Source organism: Cuculus canorus, chromosome 4, assembly GCF_017976375.1.
Source record: "Cuculus canorus isolate bCucCan1 chromosome 4, bCucCan1.pri, whole genome shotgun sequence".
NCBI lineage: Eukaryota > Metazoa > Chordata > Aves > Cuculiformes > Cuculidae > Cuculus > Cuculus canorus.
This window is the reverse complement of record NC_071404.1, coordinates 478,735-496,536: the sequence shown is the minus strand read 5'-3', so window position 1 is coordinate 496,536 and position 17,802 is coordinate 478,735. Positions and strand designations below refer to the sequence as shown.

The 17,802-nt window shown below is 64.7% G+C and overlaps 1 protein-coding gene across 6 annotated transcripts in view; it reads right to left on the bottom strand.

Moving 5' to 3' along the window:
- Positions 1-218: 218 nt before the first annotated feature.
- EBF4 (EBF family member 4) overlaps positions 219-17,802 on the bottom strand; it is a 37,593-nt gene continuing 20,009 nt past the window's right edge. For 2 of the 6 annotated variants that reach the window (XM_054065715.1, XM_054065714.1), the window contains 11 exons: positions 14,737-14,818; positions 11,869-11,986; positions 10,216-10,346; positions 8,545-8,671; positions 6,390-6,478; positions 5,354-5,419; positions 3,587-3,752; positions 2,459-2,596; positions 860-1,135; positions 364-453; positions 219-271 (listed from right to left, as the gene is read on the bottom strand). In XM_054065715.1, the coding sequence (XP_053921690.1) occupies positions 389-453; positions 860-1,135; positions 2,459-2,596; positions 3,587-3,752; positions 5,354-5,419; positions 6,390-6,478; positions 8,545-8,671; positions 10,216-10,346; positions 11,869-11,986; positions 14,737-14,818 (1,258 nt within the window). In that variant the 3' untranslated portion in view covers positions 219-271; positions 364-388. Of the gene's footprint in view, positions 272-337; positions 454-859; positions 1,136-2,458; positions 2,597-3,586; positions 3,753-5,353; positions 5,420-6,389; positions 6,479-8,544; positions 8,672-10,215; positions 10,347-11,868; positions 11,987-14,736; positions 14,819-17,802 lie in introns of those variants that run through there. The other 4 variants (XM_054065718.1, XM_054065716.1, XM_054065717.1 and 1 more) reach the window with 3 other exon arrangements.

The window sequence follows — 17,802 nt, the reverse complement described above, 5'->3', positions numbered from 1 at the left end:
TGGGCTCTGGGTCCCACTCCGTGTCCCTCTCCAGGTCTCAGCTCTTTGTCCCACTTTGTGTCCCTCTCCGTGGCCTTCTCCATGACCCATTCCATGTCCCACTTGTCCCACTCCATGTCCTTCTCCATGTCACAGCTCACTGCCCCATCATGGGGGTGTCCCTGTCCCATTATGGGGGGGTCACTGCCCCATTATGGGGGGGTCCCTTTCCCATCATGGGGTGTCTCTGTCCCACCATGGGGGGTCCCTGTCCCATTATGGGGGGGTCCCTTTCCCATCATGGGGGGTCCCTGTCCCGTTATGGGGGGGGTCCCTGCCCCATGGGGGGGTCCCTGTCCCCTGTCCCGTTATGGGGGGGTCCCTGCCCCATGGGGGGTCCCTGGGTTCCTTAGGAGAAGCCCAGGCCCTGCAGCGGCCGCGCCGGGAATTTGTCCATATCCTCAAAAGCTGCATCTGAGCAGGGAAAGGGGGGTGAGGGGGGGGTCCTGGGGACCCCAACCCCCCCGAGAGGCTCCTGCATGGCCGGGGGGGGGGCAGGGACGGGGGGGGGGACACGCAGGCAGGGAGGGAGCAGGCACTGCTGCAGGGATGCAGGGATGCAGGCAGGGGTGCAGGCAGGGCTGCAGGCAGGGATGAAGGTGAGGGTGAAGGTCCGCAGGCGCGGTTGCATGCAGAGCTGCAGGCAGCGATGCAGGCAGGGCTGCAGGCAGGGAGCAGGCGAGGCTGCAGGGGTGGAGTAGAGCTGCAGGGCTGCAGGCAGGGCTGCAGGGAGCGGGCAGGGCTGCAGCGATGCAGGCAGGGCTGCGGGCAGGGCTGCAGGCAGGGAGCAGGCGAGCTGCAGGGGTGCAGCGGGTGTCACCTTGCAGGGCGGTGGCGGTGGCGCAGGCGGGTGTCGGGGAGCCCTGCGGGCGCAGCACTGGGGCGAAGGCGCTCTTCTGTTTGACGGCCGAGATCATGGTGACGGGCGAGAAGGAGAAGAGGCCGGCGGCGGGCGAGGCGCCGGGGCCGGGGGGCAGCGACGAGGACGAGGCGCCCAGCGGGGGGCTGGAGGGCACCACTGCGGGGGGACAGCCCATGGGGACCCCCGCCGTGGGGACAGCCAGCGGCTCTGGGGACACCGGCGGCTGGTGCAGGCCTTGGGGACATCCCAGGGGTCATGCACTGCATGGGGGACACCGTGGGGATGGGGACACTGTGGGGATGGGGACATCATGGGGATGGGGACATCATGGGGATGGGATGGGGACATCGTGGGGATGGGGACACTGTGGGGATGGGGACATCATGGGGATGGGGACACTATGGAGATGTGATGGGGACACTATGGGGAGAGGATGGGGACATCATGGGGATGGGATGGGGACACCATGAGGATGGGGACACTATGGGGGTGGGATGGGGACACTGTGGGGATGGGATGGGGACATCGTGTGGATGGGGACACCATGGGGATGGGATGGAGACATCATAGGGATGGGATGGGGACACCATGGGGATGGGATGGGGACACCGTGGGGATGGGATGGGGACACTGTGGGGATAGGGACATTATGGGGATGGGATGGTGACACCATGGGGGTGGGATGGGGACACTGTGGGGATGGGATGGGGACATCGTGGGGATGGGGACACCATGGGGATGGGATGGGGACATCATAGGGATGGGATGGGGACACTATGGGGATGGGGACACCATGGGGATGGGATGGGGACATCGTAGGGATGGGATGGGGACACTATGGGGATGGGGACACCATGGGGATGGGATGGGGACATCGTAGGGATGGGATGGGGACACCGTGGGGGTGGGATGGGGACACTATGGGGATGGGATGGGGACACCGTGGGGGTGGGATGGGGACACTATGGGGATGGGATGGGGACACCATGGGGATTGGATGGAGACACTGTGGGGATGGGATGAGGACATCCTGGGAATAGGATGGGGACACTATGGGGATGGGATGGGGACATCATGGGGATGGGGACACTATGGAGATGGGATGGGGACACTATGGGGATGGACACTATGGGGATGGGATGGGGACACTATGGGGGTGGGATGGGGACATCGTGGGGATGGGATTGGAACACCATGAGGATGGGATGGGGACACCATGGGGATGGAATGGGGACACCATGGGGATGGGGACACAGTGGGGATGGGATCGGGACACCATGGGAATTGGGATGGGGATACCATGGGGATGGGATGGGGACACTATGGGGATGGGGACATTATGGGGATGGGATGGGGACATCGTGGGGATGGGATGGGGACACTGTGGGGATGGGATAGGGACACCCTGGGGACGGGATGGGGACACCCTGGGGTTGGTGCATGGTGATGGGGACACCCAGGGGTGGCACGGGACTGTGGGGACACCCTGGGGTGGTTCCACGCCTTTGCCCCCCCCCCAGCCCGGGGTGGCTCTGGGGACGCGTGTGAGGCACTCACTGGCGTAGGGCGAGTTGGCGGTGGAGCCGTTGAGGAAGCTGGGGGACGGCGGCACCCCCAGCCCGGCCAGGGGGGCCCCCCCGTAGCCGTAGCCCTGCGGCGGCGGCGGCGACGCGCTGCCCGTGCTGCGGGAGAAGCCTGCGGGGCACGCGGTGACACAGGGCACGCGATGACATTCGGTGGCACGCGGTGGCACACGGTGACACAGGGCGTGCGATGACATTTGGTGGCACACGGTGGCACACGGTGACACAGGGCATGCGCTGACATTTGGTGGCATGTGGTGGCACACGGTGGCACGTGGTGGCATGCAGTGGTGTGGGGAGGCACATGGTGGCACGCGGTGGCATGTGGTGGCACATGGTGTCACATGGCATGCACTGACATTTGGTGGCACACGGTGGCATGCAGTGGTGTGGGGAGGCACGCGGTGGCACGCAGTGGCACACGGTGGCACATGGCATGTGCTGACATTTGGTGGCACTTGGTGGCACGTGGTGGCACACAGTGACACATGGCATGCGATGACATTTGGTGGCACGTGGTGGCACTTGGTGGCACATGGCGGCACGCAGTGGTGTGGGGAGGTACACGGTGGCACACGGTGTCACATGGCATGCACTGACATTTGGTGGCACTTGGTGGCATGCAGTGGTGTGGGGAGGCACATGGTGGCACTCAGTGGCACATGGCATGCGATGACATTTGGTGGCACGCGGTGGCACACGGTGGCACATGGTGGCATGCAGTGGTGTGGGGAGGCACACAGTGGCACATGGTGGCACATGGCATGTGCTGACATTTGGTGGCACGTGGTGGCACACGGTGGCATGCAGTGGTGTGGGAAGGCACATGGTGGCACACGGTGGCACATGGCATGCGATGACATTTAGTGGCATGCAGTGGCACTTGGTGGCATGCAGTGGTGTGGGAAGGCACGCGGTGGCACATGGTGAGACATGGCATGTGGTGGCACTTGGTGGCACATGGTGGCATGCAGTGACACATGGCATGCACAGACATTTGGTGGCACACAGTGACACATGGCATGCGATGACATTTGGTGGCACACGGTGGCAGGGGGTGGCAGGCGGTGGCAGGGGGGTGTGGGGCGCCCCCAGCCCCCACCTTGCTCGGCGGCGGGCGGCGAGTCGCCCAGGCTGGTGGCCAGCTGGTGGCCGCCGAAGGAGCCCACGGCCACGACGGGGGGCGCGGGGGCGCCGAGGGGCGCGGGCGTGCGGGGGACACTGTACAGCGCCTCCGCCACGTCGGCCGCGCGCTTCAGCAGCAGATCCTGCGCGGGGACACGGACCCCCCGGTCACCCCCCGGCGCTGAGACCCCCCCAGTGTCACCCCCCGGGGCTGAGACCCCCCCAGTGTCACCTCCCTGGCATCCACAGCCCCAAAGTGTCCCCAAGGGGCTGAGACCCCCCCCCCCAATGTCACCTCCCAGGGGCTGAGACCCCCCCAGTGTCACCTCCAAGGACTGAGAACCCCCCAGTGTCACCTCCCAGGGCTGAGACCCCCCCAATGTCACCCCCCCACCTCTTAGACCCCCCCAATGTCACCCCACCGCCTCTGATACCCCCCCAGTGTCACCCCCCGCCTCTGAGACCCCCCCCAATGTCACGCCCCATCTCTGAGACACCCCCCCAGTGCCCCCCCCCCAGGGCTGAGATCCCTCCCAGTGTCACCCCCCCTGCCTCTGAGACCCCCCCCTGGTGTCACCCCCACCCTCTGAGACCCCCCCCAGTGTCACCCCCCATCTCTGCGACCCCCCCCCCAGTGTCACCCCCCCAGGGCTGAGACCCTCCCCCAGTGTCACCCGCCCGCCTCTGATACCCCCCCAGTGTCACCCCCCACCTCTGAGACCCCCCCCCAGTGCCCCCCCCCCCCGGGCTGAGATCCCTCCCAGTGTCACCCCCCCCCGCCTCTGATACCCCCCCAATGTCACCCCCCATCTCTGAGACCCCCCCCCAGTGCCCCCCCCCCCGGGCTGAGATCCCTCCCAGTGTCACCCCCCCCCGCCTCTGAGACCCCCCCCAGTGTCACCCCCCCTGGGCTGAGACCCCCCCCCCGAGTCACCTCCCTGAGCACTGCTCCAGGGTTCAAGGTTTGGGGGTCCCAGGGTGGGGGGGGGTCCCTGGTTGGGGGGTCTCAGGTTTGGGTTCCCAAGTTGGGGGTCTCAGTTAGGGGTCCCGGGGAGGGGGGTGTCCAGGTTAGGGGTCCTGGTGTGGGGGTCTTGGGAGCTCCTGTGTTGGGGGTCCCAGGTTTGGGGTCCCAGTTGGGGGTCATAGTTGGGGGTCCCAGTTTAGGGTCATAGTTGGGGGTCCCAGGTTTGGGGTCCCAGTTGGGGGTCATAGTTGGGGGTCCCAGTTGGAGGTCCCAGGTTTGGGGTCATAGTTTGGGGTCATAGTTTGGGGTCCCAGTTGGGGGTCATACTTGGGGGTCCCAGTAGGGGGTCCCAGTTGGGGCTCCCAGTTTTTGGGGTTCATAGTTGGGGGTCCCAGTTTGGGGTCTTGGTTGGGGTCCCAGGTTTGGGGTCCCAGGTTTTGGGGTCCCCATTGGGGGTCCCAGGTTTGGGGTACCAGTTTGGGGTCCCAGTTGGGGGTCTCAGTTGGGGGTCATAGTTGGGGGTCTCAGTTGGGGGTCCCAGTTGGGGGTCGCAGGTTTTGGGGTCCCAGTTGGGGGTCATTGTTGGAGGTCCCAGGTTTGGGGTCCCAGGTTTTGGGGTCCCAGTTGGGGGTTCCAGGTTTTGGGGTCCCAGTTGGGGGTCCCAGTTAGGGGTCCCAGTTGGGGTCCCAGGTTTGGGGTCCCAGGTTTTGGGGTCCCAGTTGGGGGTTCCAGGTTTTGGGGTCCCAGTTGGGGGTCTCTGCGGGGGGTGGGGGTCTCTACCTGGTTGCTGTGGGGCAGCCCGTACAGAGCCTCCACCAGGTCGGCCGCTCGCTTCAGCAGCACCTCCTGGGGGGGCAAAGGGGGGGCTGTGTCCCCCCGCGGCCCCCCATAGCCCCCCCATAGCCCCCCATGGCCCCCCGTAGCCCCCCCATAGCCCCCCGTGTCCCCCCATGGCCCCCCGGTGTCCCCTCATCATCCTCTCTTTGTCCCCCACGGGGGGTCCCTGCCTTGGGCAGGCGATGGGGGTCCCGGGGGGCTCCATGGGAGTCCAGGGGGGTCCCTACCTTGGGGGAGTGCTGGGGGTCCCGGGGGGTTCTGGGGGTCCCAGGGGGTCCGGGGGGGGCCTGGGGGGGGCTTTTGGCGTCCCTACCTTGAGGAGGTGTTCAGGGTCCCATGTGGGTCCCGGGGGGTCAGTTTGGGGGTCCCTACCTTGGGGAGGCACTCGGGGTCCCCGGGGGGGGGTCCAGGGCTTCCCCGGGGGGGTCAGGTTTGGGGGTCCCTACCTTGGGGAGGCGCTCGGGGTCCCCGGGGGGGGGGTCCCGGGGGTTCCCCGGGGGGGTCAGTTTGGGGGTCCCTACCTTGGGGAGGCGCTCGGGGTCCCCGGGGGGGGGTCTGGGGGTTCCCCTGGGGGGTCAGTTTGGGGGTCCCTACCTTGGGGAGGCACTCGGGGTCCCCGGGGGGGGTCCGGGGGGGGTCCCGGGAGGGTCAGTTTGGGGGGTCCCTACCTTGGGGAGGCACTCGGGGTCCCCAGGGGGGTCAGTTTGGGGGGTCCCTACCTTGGGGAGGCGCTCGGAGGGTCCGGGGGGGGGTCCGGGGGTTCCCCGGGGGGGTCAGTTTGGGGGGTCCCTACCTTGGAGAGGCGCTCGGGGTCCCCGGGGGGGGTCCGGGGGTTCCCCGGGGGGGTCAGTTTTGGGGGTCCCTACCTTGGGGAGGCGCTCGGGGTTCCCGGGGGGGGTCCCGGGGGGGTCAGTTTTGGGGGTCCCTACCTTGGGGAGGCGCTCGGGGTCCCCAGGGGGGTCAGTTTGGGGGTCCCTACCTTGGGGAGGCGCTCGGGGTCCCCGGGGTGCCGCGGGATCACCTTGTGCAGGCGTTGGAAGCCGTAGTCGATCGTGGGCTCATTCAGCGCTGCCAGGAGGGGGGGGGTCAGCGCTGCTGGGGGGGGACACACCCCTAATCCCCCCCCCCTAACGACCCCCCAAAACCACCCTGGAACCCCTCTGTTCTCTCCTGCCCCCACCCTGACCCAAACCCGTGGGGAAACTGAGGCACGAGCCCTGGGGCTGAGCTGAGGGGGAGGGACACCCCCCCCCCCGGGACCCCCCCAATTTCCAGGTCTCTGTGCCCCCCCCCATCCTCACGTCTCTGCCTCCCATTTCAGGATGTCCCCCCTATTTTGGGGTGCCCCCTGATTTCGGGGTCCCCCCCTCACCAGTGTAGACGAAGCGCCCCGGGGCTCTGTGTGTCCCCCCTATTCCCAGGTCTCTGTGTCCTCCCTCCATTCCCAGGTCTCTGCCCCCTGTTTTGGGGTGTTCCCTTCCATTTTGGGGTGTCCCCCCTGTTTTGGGGTGTCCCCCGATTTCGGGGTCCCCCCCTCACCGGTGTAGACGAAGCACCCCTGGGCTCTGTGTCCCCCATCCCAGGGGCTCTGTGACCCCCCCCCCCACTTCCAGATTTCTGCCCCCTGTTTTGGGGTGTCCCCTCCCATTTTGGGGTGTCCTCCCGATTTCGGGGTGCCTCCTCTCACCGGTGTAGACGAAGCGCCCCGGGGCTCTGTGTCCCCCATCCCAGGGGCTCTGTGAACCCCCCCCCCCCAGGTCTCTGCCCCCTATTTTGGGGTGTCCCCCCTGTTTTGGGGTGCCCCCTCATTTCGGGGTCCCTCCCTCACCGGTGTAGATAAAGCACCCCGGGGCTCTGTGTGTCCCCCCTATTCCCAGGTCTCTGTGTCCTCCCTCCATTCCCAGGTCTCTGCCCCCTGTTTTGGGGTGTCCCCTCCCATTTTGAGATGTCCCCCCTGTTTTGGGGTGCCCCCCCGATTTCGGGGTCCCCCCCTCACCGGTTTAGACGAAGCAACCCGGGGGTCTGTGTCCCCCATCCCAGGGGCTTTGTGAACCCCCCCCCCTTTCCCAGGTCTCTGCCCCCTGTTTCGGGGTGTCCCCTCGATTTCGGGGTCCCCCCCTCACCGGTGTAGACGAAGCGCCCCGGGGCTCTGTGTCCCCCATCCCAGGGGCTCTGTGAACCCCCCCCCCCAGGTCTCTGCCCCCTATTTTGGGGTGTCCCCCCTGTTTTGGGGTGCCCCCTCATTTCGGGGTCCCTCCCTCACCGGTGTAGATAAAGCGCCCCGGGGCTCTGTGTGTCCCTCCTATTCCCAGGTCTCTGTGTCCTCCCTCCATTCCCAGGTCTCTGCCCCCTGTTTTGGGGTGTCCCCTTCCATTTTGGGGTGTCCCCCCTGTTTTGGGTTGCCCCCCATTTCAGGTGTCCCCCCCCTCACCGGTTTAGACGAAGCACCCTGGGGCTCTGTGTCTCCCATCCCAGGGGCTCTGTGAACCCCCCCCCTCCCCAGGTCTCTGCCCCCTGTTTCGGGGTGTCCCCTCGATTTCGGGGTCCCCCTTCACCGGTGTAGATGAAGCGTCCCGGGGCTCTGTGTCCCCCATCCCAGGGGCTCTGTGAAACCCCCCCCCCTTTCCCAGGTCTCTGCCCCCTGTTTTGGGGTGTCCCCTCCCATTTTGAGATGTCCCCCCTGTTTTGGGGTGCCCCCCCGATTTCGGGGTCCCCCCCTCACCGGTTTAGACGAAGCAACCCGGGGGTCTGTGTCCCCCATCCCAGGGGCTCTGTGAACCCCCCCCCTTTCCCAGGTCTCTGCCCCCTGTTTCGGGGTGTCCCCTCGATTTCGGGGTCCCCCCCTCACCGGTGTAGACGAAGCGCCCCGGGGCTCTGTGTCCCCCATCCCAGGGGCTCTGTGAAACCCACCCCTTTCCCAGGTCTCTGCCCCCTCTTTTGGGGTGTCCTCCGTGTTTTGGGGTGCCCCCCCGATTTCGGGGTCCCCCCCCTCACCGGTGTAGACGAAGCACCCCGGGGCTCTGTGTCCCCCATCCCAGGGGCTCTGTGAACCCCCCCCCCCCAGGTCTCTGCCCCCTATTTTGGGGTGTCCCTGCTGTTTTGGGGTGCCCCCCGATTTCGGGGTCCCCCCTCACCGGTGTAGACGAAGCGCCCCGGGGCGCCCTTGCAGAACTGTTTGGATTTGTAGGAGAGAGTGACCTCCACGACCCCCGGGATGTGCCGGGGGGGGGTCTGCACCCGCAGCGCGTGGGGGGTGATCAGCTGGGGGGGGGGGGAAAAAGGGGGTTCACCGGGGGGGGAACACAGCCCCGTACCCCAAAACCCACCCCAAGCCAGCACAGAGCGAGATGGGGCGCAGTGTGTGAATGGGGGGGGGGGCACCGGCCCCACTGCACCCCCAGAGCCCCCCATCCTTCACCCCACCCCAGTTTGGGGCTCCCCCAGGGAAGAGGGGGTCACCCCTGCACCCCCAACCCCCCCAGACCCCCCCATCCCTCACCCTACCCCAGCTTGGGGCTCCCCCATGGGTGGGAGTCACCCCTGCACCCCCAAACCCCCCCAGACCTCCCCGTCCCTCACTCCACATCAGTTTGGGGCACCCCCAGGGGTGGGTGATCACCGCTGCATCCCCAAATCCCCCCAGACCCCCCCATCCCTCACTCCATACCAGTTTGGGGCTCCTCCAGGGGTGGGGGGTCACTCCTGCACCCCCAAATCCCCCCATCCCTCACCCCACATCAGTTTGGGGCACCCCCAGGGGTGTGGGGGGGTCACCTCTGCACCCCCAGACCCCCACAAACCCACCCCATCTTTCACCCCACACCAGTTTGGGGCTCCCCATGGGTGGGGAGTCACCCCTGCACCCCCAGACCCCCCGAGACCCTCCCCCATCCTTCATTCCACACCAGTTTGGGGCTCCCCCAGGGTGGGGGGCCATCACGTCTGCACCCCCAGACCCCCACAACCCCCCCATCCCTCACTCCACACCGGTTTGGGCTCCCCCAGGGGTGGGGGAGTCACCCCTGCACCCCCAAATTCCCCCATCCCTCACCCCACACCAGTTTGGGGCTCCACAGGGGTGGGGGGTCACCCCTGCACCCCCAGATCCCCCGAGACCCTCCCCCATCTCTCACCCCACACCAGCTTGGGGTTCACCCATGGATGGGGGGTCAACCCAGCGCCCCCAAATCCCCCCATCTCTCACCCCACACCATTTTGGGGCTCCCCCGGGGAAGGGGGCTCACCTCTACACCCCCAGGCCCCCCCAATCCCCCCCCCTGCATCCCTCACCCCACACCATTTGGGGCTCCCCCATGGGTGAGGGTCACCCCTGCACCCCCAACCCCCCCAAGACCCCCCCCATCCCTCACCCCACCCCAGTTTCGGGCTCCCCCAGGGGTGGGGGGGTCCCCCCTGCACCCCCAAACCCCCCCAGACCTCCCCGTCCCTCACCCCACATCAGTTTGGGGCACCCCCAGGGGTGGGTGATCACCTCTGCACCCCCAGACCCTCACAACCCCCCCCCATCCTTCACCCCACACCAGTTTGGGGCTCCCCCAAGGGTGGGGGGTCACCCCCGCACCCCCAAATCCCCCCATCCCTCACCCCACATCAGTTTCGGGCTCCCCCAGGGGTGGGGGGTCCCCCCTGCACCCCCAAACTCCCCCAGACCTCCCCATCCCTCACCCCACCCCAGTTTGGGGCACCCCCATGGGTGGGGGGTCACCCCTGCACCCCATCCCCCCCATCCCTGTCCCCAGCCCGGTGTGGGGGTCCCGGTTTCGGGGTGCGCAGCCCCCCCGCACCTCGCTCCACACCAGGACGGTGCCGAACACCACCTGGAGGCCATCGAAGAAGTTATCGCCGATGAGGATAACGGTGGCGCCGCCCGTGGTCCATCCCTCGCCGGGGCTGATGGCTTTGATGCACGGGGCCGCTGCCGCACCGCCGCGTCAACACCGGCACCGGCACCGGCCGACAGACACACGGACCGACACACCGACCGACGGACCGACACACCGACACACCGGCACGGGCACCGGCGGACGGACCAACCGACCGACGGACGGACCGACCGACACATGGACACACCGACACGGGCACCGGCCGACAGACCGACGGACCGACAGACCGACACACGGACACGGGCACTGACGGACAGACCGACCGATGGACACACGGACACACTGACACGGGCACCGGCGGACCGACGGACGGACACAGGCACCAGCGGACAGACTGACCGACGGACGGACACATGGACACATGGACACGCCGACAGACCGACACACAGACACACAGACAGGGACAGACAGAGATGGACACACGGACAGGGACGGACACACTGACGGACCGACGGACCGACACACGGACACACCGACGGACCGGCACAGGCACCGGCGGACAGACCGACGGACACACAGACACACCGACACGGGCACCGACAGACAGACCGACTGACGGACCAACGGACGGACACACCGACGGACCAACACAGGCACCGGCGGACAGACGGACGGACACACCGGCATGGGCACCGACGGACGGACCGATGGACTGACAGACCGACACGGGCACCGACGGACAGACGCACGGACACACCGACACACCGACGGACCGACACACCGGCAGGGATTGACATGGATGGACACATGGACAGGGACGGACAGGGATGGACACACGGACATGGATTGACATGGATGGACACACAGACAGGGACGGACACACGGACGTGGATGGACATGGATGGACACATGGACGGGGATGGACACACGGACAGGGATGGGCATGGATGGACACACACAACAGAGATGGACACACGGACACAGATGGACACACAGACAGGGATGGACATGGACAGGGGTGGACACACAGACAGGGACGGACACACAGATGTGGATGGACATGGATGGACACGCAGACAAGGATGGACATGTGGATGGACACACGGACAGGGACAGACAGAGATGGACACACGGACATGGGCAGACACACAGATACAGATGGACACACGGACAGGGATGGACAGAGATGGACACATAGACATGGGCGGACACACAGACAGGGATAGACACACAGACACAGATGAACACACGGACAGGGATGGACACACAGATAGGGACAGACAGAGATGGACACACGGACAGGGACGGACATGAATGGACACACAGACAGGGATGGACACACAGACAGGGATGGACACATGGACAGGGATGGACACATAGACGTGGATGGATATGGATGGACACACGGACAAGGACGGACAGAGATGGACACACGGACATGGGCGGACACACGGATACAGATGGACAGAGATGGACACATGGACAGGGACAGACACATGGATGGACACACACACAGGGATGGACACACAGACAGGGACGGACATAGATGGACACATGGACATGGGCGGACACACGGACAGGGATGGACAGGGATGGACCCCCGCGCTGCCTCACCTTCGCTGGGGTCGAGGCGCCGCGCGCGCCGGCCGTGCTTGGAGTTGTTGTGCACGAACATGTTGTCGGACACGGCCAGGACGTGCCCGTCCACGCTCACCGTCGTCGACACCACCACCTGCGGCACACGCGGCACACGGGGGCTCACGTGTGCGTGCAAAGCGCCGTCAGCGCGGGCGTGCAAACGCGGCCACGGGGCAGGGGGTGCGTGTGCACATCCGTGTGAGTGTGCACATCTGTCTGCGTGTGCACCTCTATGAGTGTGTGCAGGAGCGATTGTGTGCACACGCGTGTGCAGATGCTCACACGTCACTGTATGTGTGCAGGAGTGACCCTGTGCACATGTGTGTGCAAATGCTCAAACGTCTCCTTATGTGCAGGAGCGATTGTGTGCACACGCGTGTGCAGATGTTCACACGTCTATATGTGTGCAGGAGTGACTCTGTGCACACGCACGTGCCGATGCTCACACCTCTGCATGTGTGTAGGAGCGATTCTTTGCACACGTGTGTGCAGATGCTCACACCTCTATATGTGTGTAGGAACTATTCTGTGCACACACATGTGCCGATGCTCACACCTCTCTATGTGTGCAGGAGCCATTCTTTGCACACATGTGTGCAGATGCTCACACCTCTCTGTGTGTGCAGCAGGGACTGTGTGCACACGCGTGTGCAGATGCTCACACCTCTCTATGTGCACAGGAGCCATTCTTTGCACACGCATGTGCAGATGCTTACACCTCTCTGTGTGCCGGAGCCATTCTTTGCACACGCGTGTGCCGATGCTCACACCTCTCTGTGTGCCGGAGCCATTCTTTGCACACGCGTGTGCAGATGCTCACACCTCTCTATGTGCGTGCAGGAGCCATTCTGTACACACACGTGTGCCAATGCTCACACCTCTCTATATGTGTGCAGGAGCCATTCTTTGCACACGCGTGTGCCAATGCTCACACCTCTCTATGTGCGCGGGAGCCATTCTTTGCACACGCGTGTGCCGATGCTCACACCTCTCTATGTGTGCAGGAGCCATTCTTTGCACACGCGTGTGCCAATGCTCACACCTCTCTATGTGCGCAGGAGCCATTCTTTGCACACATGTGTGCAGATGCTCTACACCTCTATATATGCACAGGAGCAATTGCACACGCATGTGCCCATGCTCACACCTCTCTATGTGCGCGGGAGCCATTCTTTGCACACGCGTGTGCAAATGCTCACACCTCTCTATGTGTGCAGGAGGGACTGTGTGCACACGCGTGTGCAGATGCTCACACCTCTCTATGTGTGCAGAGCCGTTCTTTGCACACGCGTGTGCTGATGCTCACACCTCTCTATGTGTGCAGAGCCATTCTTTGCACACGCGTGTGCCGATGCTCACACCTCTCTATGAGCGCAGGAGCCATTCTTTGCACACGCGTGTGCTGATGCTCACACCTCTCTATGTGTGCAGAGCCATTCTTTGCACACGCGTGTGCCGATGCTCACACCTCTCTATGAGCGCAGGAGCCATTCTTTGCACACGCGTGTGCAGATGCTCACACCTCTCTATGTGTGCAGGAGCCATTCTTTGCACACGCGTGTGCTGATGCTCACACCTCTCTATGTGTGCAGAGCCATTCTTTGCACACGCGCGTGCCGATGCTCACACGCGTGTGCCCCGCCCCGGCCTTGGCTGCTCTCCCGGCTGCGGCGCGCGATGCAAATTGGATGGGTCGTTAATCACGGAAAAATGTCACAATTATCATATCTTGACGAGAGGCCCTTAATGAGGGCTCCCGGGCGCCCCCACCCCCCCGCAGAGCCCCAACTTCCAGCTGCGGAGCTGGGGGAGGGGCGACGGGGGGGAATTGGGGTTCGGGGGGAGAGAGGGGGGCTGGGGGGAGGGGGGAATTGGGGTTCAGGGGGAGAGAGGGAGGATGCGGGGAGGGGGGATGCAGGGGGTGCAGGGGGGAATTGGGGTGCAGGGGAAGAGAGGGGGGCTGGGGGAAGGGGGGAATTGGGGGTGCAGGGGGAGTTGGAGGTGCAGGGGGGCTCAGGGGAATTGGGGTTCATGGGGAGAAAGGGGGGCTGTGGGGAGGGGGGAAGCTGGGGGTGCAGGGGGAGTTGGGGTGCAGGGGGGCTCAGGGGGAATTGGGGTGCAGGGGGAGAGAGGGGAGCTGTGGGGAGGGGAGAGGCTGGGGGTGCAGGGGGGAATTGGAGTGCAGGGGGGCTCAGGGGGAACTGGGGTTCAGGGGGAGAGAGGGGAGCTGTGGGGAGGGGGAAAGCTGGGGGCTCAGGGGGAATTGGGGTGCAGGGGGAGAGGGGGGGCTGGGGGGCAGGGGGGAATTGGGGTGCAGGGGGGGCTCAGGGGGAATTGCGGTTCAGGGGGAGAGAGGGGAGCTGTGGGGAGGGGGAAAGCTGGGGGGCTCAGGGGGAATTGGGGTGCAGGGGGGCTCAGAGGGTATTGGGGTTCAGGGGGAGAGGGGGGACTGGGGGGAGGGGGGAATTGGGGGTGCAGTGGTGTCTCAGGGGGAATTGGGGTTCAGGGGGAGAGGGGGGGATGCGGGGAGGGGGGATGCAGGGGGTGCAGGGGGGAATTGGGGTGCAGGGGGGAGAGAAGGGGGCTGGGAGGAGGGGGAAGGCTGGGGGTGCAGGGGTAATTGGGGTGCAAGGGGGAATTGGGGTGCGGGGGGGCTCAAGGGGAATTGGGGTTCATGGAGGGAGAGGGGAGTTGGGGGGCTCGGTGGGAACTGGGGCTCAGGGAGGGGGTAGAGGAGTTGGGGTTCAGGGGGTGAAGGGGAGGAGGGGCTGTGGGAAAGGGGCCCGGGGGGTCAGGGGGGGTCGGGGGGGTCTGGGGGGGTCTGGGGGGGGGTCTCGGCCCCACCTGGAAGCGCCGCATGTCCCGGGGGTTCCCCGCGTTCTTCAGGCAGTTCTGGTTGCACTTGAGGAAAAACTTAAGGAAAAACCTGCGATGGAAGGAGAGGAAACGGTGTCCCATTCCAGTGTCCCATCCCAGAGTCCCATCCCAGAGTCCCATCCCAGTGTCCCATCCCGGTGCCCCATCCCAGAGTCCCATCCCAGTGTCCCATCCCGGTGTCCCATCCCAGTGTCCCATCCCAGTGCCCCATCCCGGTGCCCCATCCCAGAGTCCCATCCCAGTGTCCCATCCCAGTGTCCCATCCCAGTGCCCCATCCCGGTGTCCCATCCCAGTGCCCCATCCCAGTGTCCCATCCCAGAGTCCCATCCCAGAGTCCCATCCCAGAGTCCCATCCCGGTGCCCCATCCCAGAGTCCCATCCCGGTGTCCCATCCCAGAGTCCCATCCTGGTGTCCCATCCCAGTGTCCCATCCCAGTGTCCCATCCCAATGTCCCAGCCTGTCCCCATCCTGGTGTCCCATCCTGCCCCATCCCAGTATCCCATCCCATCCCATCCCAGTGTCCCATCCTGCCCCATCCCAGTATCCCATCCCATCCCAGTGCCCCATCCCAGTGCCCCAGCCTGTCTCCATCCCAATGTTCCATCCCATCCCAGTGTCCCAGCCTGCCCTATTCCAGGATGTCATTGTGTCCCCATCCCAATGTCCCATCTCATCCTGGTGTCATTCTGCCCCATCCCAGTGTCCCATCACATCCCAGTGCCCCATCCCAGTGTCCCAGCCTGTCCCCATCCCAGTGTCCCATCCCATCCCAGTGCCCTATCCCAGTGTCCCATCCCATCCCAGTGTCCCAGCCTGTCCCCATCCCAGTGTCCCATCCCACCCCATTCCAGAATGCCATTGTTTCCCCATCCCGGTGTCCCCTCCCGCCCCATGGCTTGGCTCCCGGTGCCAGCGCGGAGCAGATCCGGGTGTTCCGGCTGCCCCGGTGTCCCCCCAGGGTGGTGACCCCCTGTGGGTCACACCAGGCACCGGAGCCGCCGGGGGTGCTCCGTGTGCTCCCCGCGACACACGCGTGTGCGTTGCACGGCCCGAGGGACCCCGGGGGCCACACCACAGGCTTGGACACGGCAACGGACACGGCAACGGTCACTGCTCCGGCCAAGGCCACGGCATCAACCACGGTATCAACCACGGCATCGGCCACAGCATCAACCATGGCATCAACCACAGCATCATCCACAGCATCAACCACAGCATCAGCCATGGCATTAACCACAGGATCAACCACGGGATCAACCATGGCATCAACCACAGCATCAACCACGGCATCGGCCACAGCATCAACTGCAGCATCAACCACGGGATCAACCATGGCATCAACCATGGAATCAACCACAGCATCAACCATGGAATCAACCACAGCATCAACCACGGGATCAACCACGACATCAGCCATGGCATCAACCACGCCATCAGCCACAGCATCAACCACAGGATCAACCATGGCATCAACCACAGCATCAGCCACGGCATCAACCACGGGATCAGCCACGGCATCAACCATGGGATCAGCCACGGCATCAACCATGGGATCAACCATGGCATCAGCCATGGCATCAACCATGGGATCAACCACGACATCAGCCACGGCATCAACCACACCATCAGCCACAGCATCAACCACGGGATCAACCATGGCATCAACTGCAGCATCAACCACAGCATCAACCACAGCATCAGCCATGGCATCAACCACGGGATCAACCACGGCATCAACCACAGGATCAACCACGGCATCAACCACGGCATCAACCATGGGATCAACCACAGCATCAACTGCAGCATCAACCACAGTATCAACCACGGCATCGGCCACGGGATCAACCATGGGATCAACCACGGCATCGGCCATGGGCCCTCAATCATTGATGGTCACGGCAGGGATGGGAGGAGAGCACGAGGGAGCAGGGATAGCCGTGGGGAACAGGGATACATGTAGGAAACACGGATACACGTGGGGAAGCGCGGATACAGGTCCAGAGGAGGCTCCAAGGATGATGGGAGGGATGGAGAGCCTTCGCTCCGAGGCCAGGCTGGGAGAGTTGGGGTTGTTCAGCCTGGAGAAGAGAAGGCTCCGAGGAGACCTTACAGAGACCTTCTGAAGGGGCTCCAGGAAAGCTGAGGAGGGGCTGTTCATAAAGGCTGTGGGGATGGGATGAGGGGGAACGAGGATAAACTGGAGAGGGGCAGAGTCAGACTGGACATGAGGAGGAATTCCTTCATGAGGAGGGTGGGGAGGCACTGGAAAAGGTTTCCCAGAGCAGTGGGGGCTGTCCCATCCCTGGAGGGGTTCCAGGCCAGGTTGGATGGTCCTTGGAGCCCCTGATCCAGCGGGAGGTGTCCCTGCCCATGGCAGGGTTGGAACTGGATGGGCTTTGGGGTCCCTTCAACCCAAACTGTTCTGTGATTCTATGATTCTCTACGATTCTATGATTCCATGGGCAGGGACACCTCCCACTGGCTCAGGGGCTCCGAGCCCCATCCAACCTGGCCTGGAACCCCTCCAGGGATGGAGCAGCCACCACTGCTCCGGGCAATCTGTTCCAGGGCCTCCCCACCCTCCTCATGAAGGAATTCCTCCTCATGTCCAGTCTGGATCTGCCCCTCTCCAGTTTAAAGCCATTCCCCCCATCCTGCCTCTCCAGACCCTTGGAAAAAGCCCCTCCCCAGCTTTCCTGGAGCCCCTTTCCCTACTGGAAGCTGCTCCAAGGTCTCCTCAGAGCCTTCTCTTCTCCAGGCTGAACAACCCCAACTCTCTCAGCCTCGTACGGGAAGTTCTCCATCCCTTGGATCATCCTTGTGGCCTCCTCTGGACCCGTTCCAACAGCCATGCGTGTGTGGGAGCAGGGATACACGCAGGGGTCACGGATACACACGAGGAACAGGGATAGAGATGAGGAACAGGGATATACACGGGAGGCACGGATCCATGTGGAAGCAGGGGGACATGTGGGGTCCAGGGGTACCCGTGGGGAAGCACAGATACACCCGTGGGAGCTGGGATGCACCC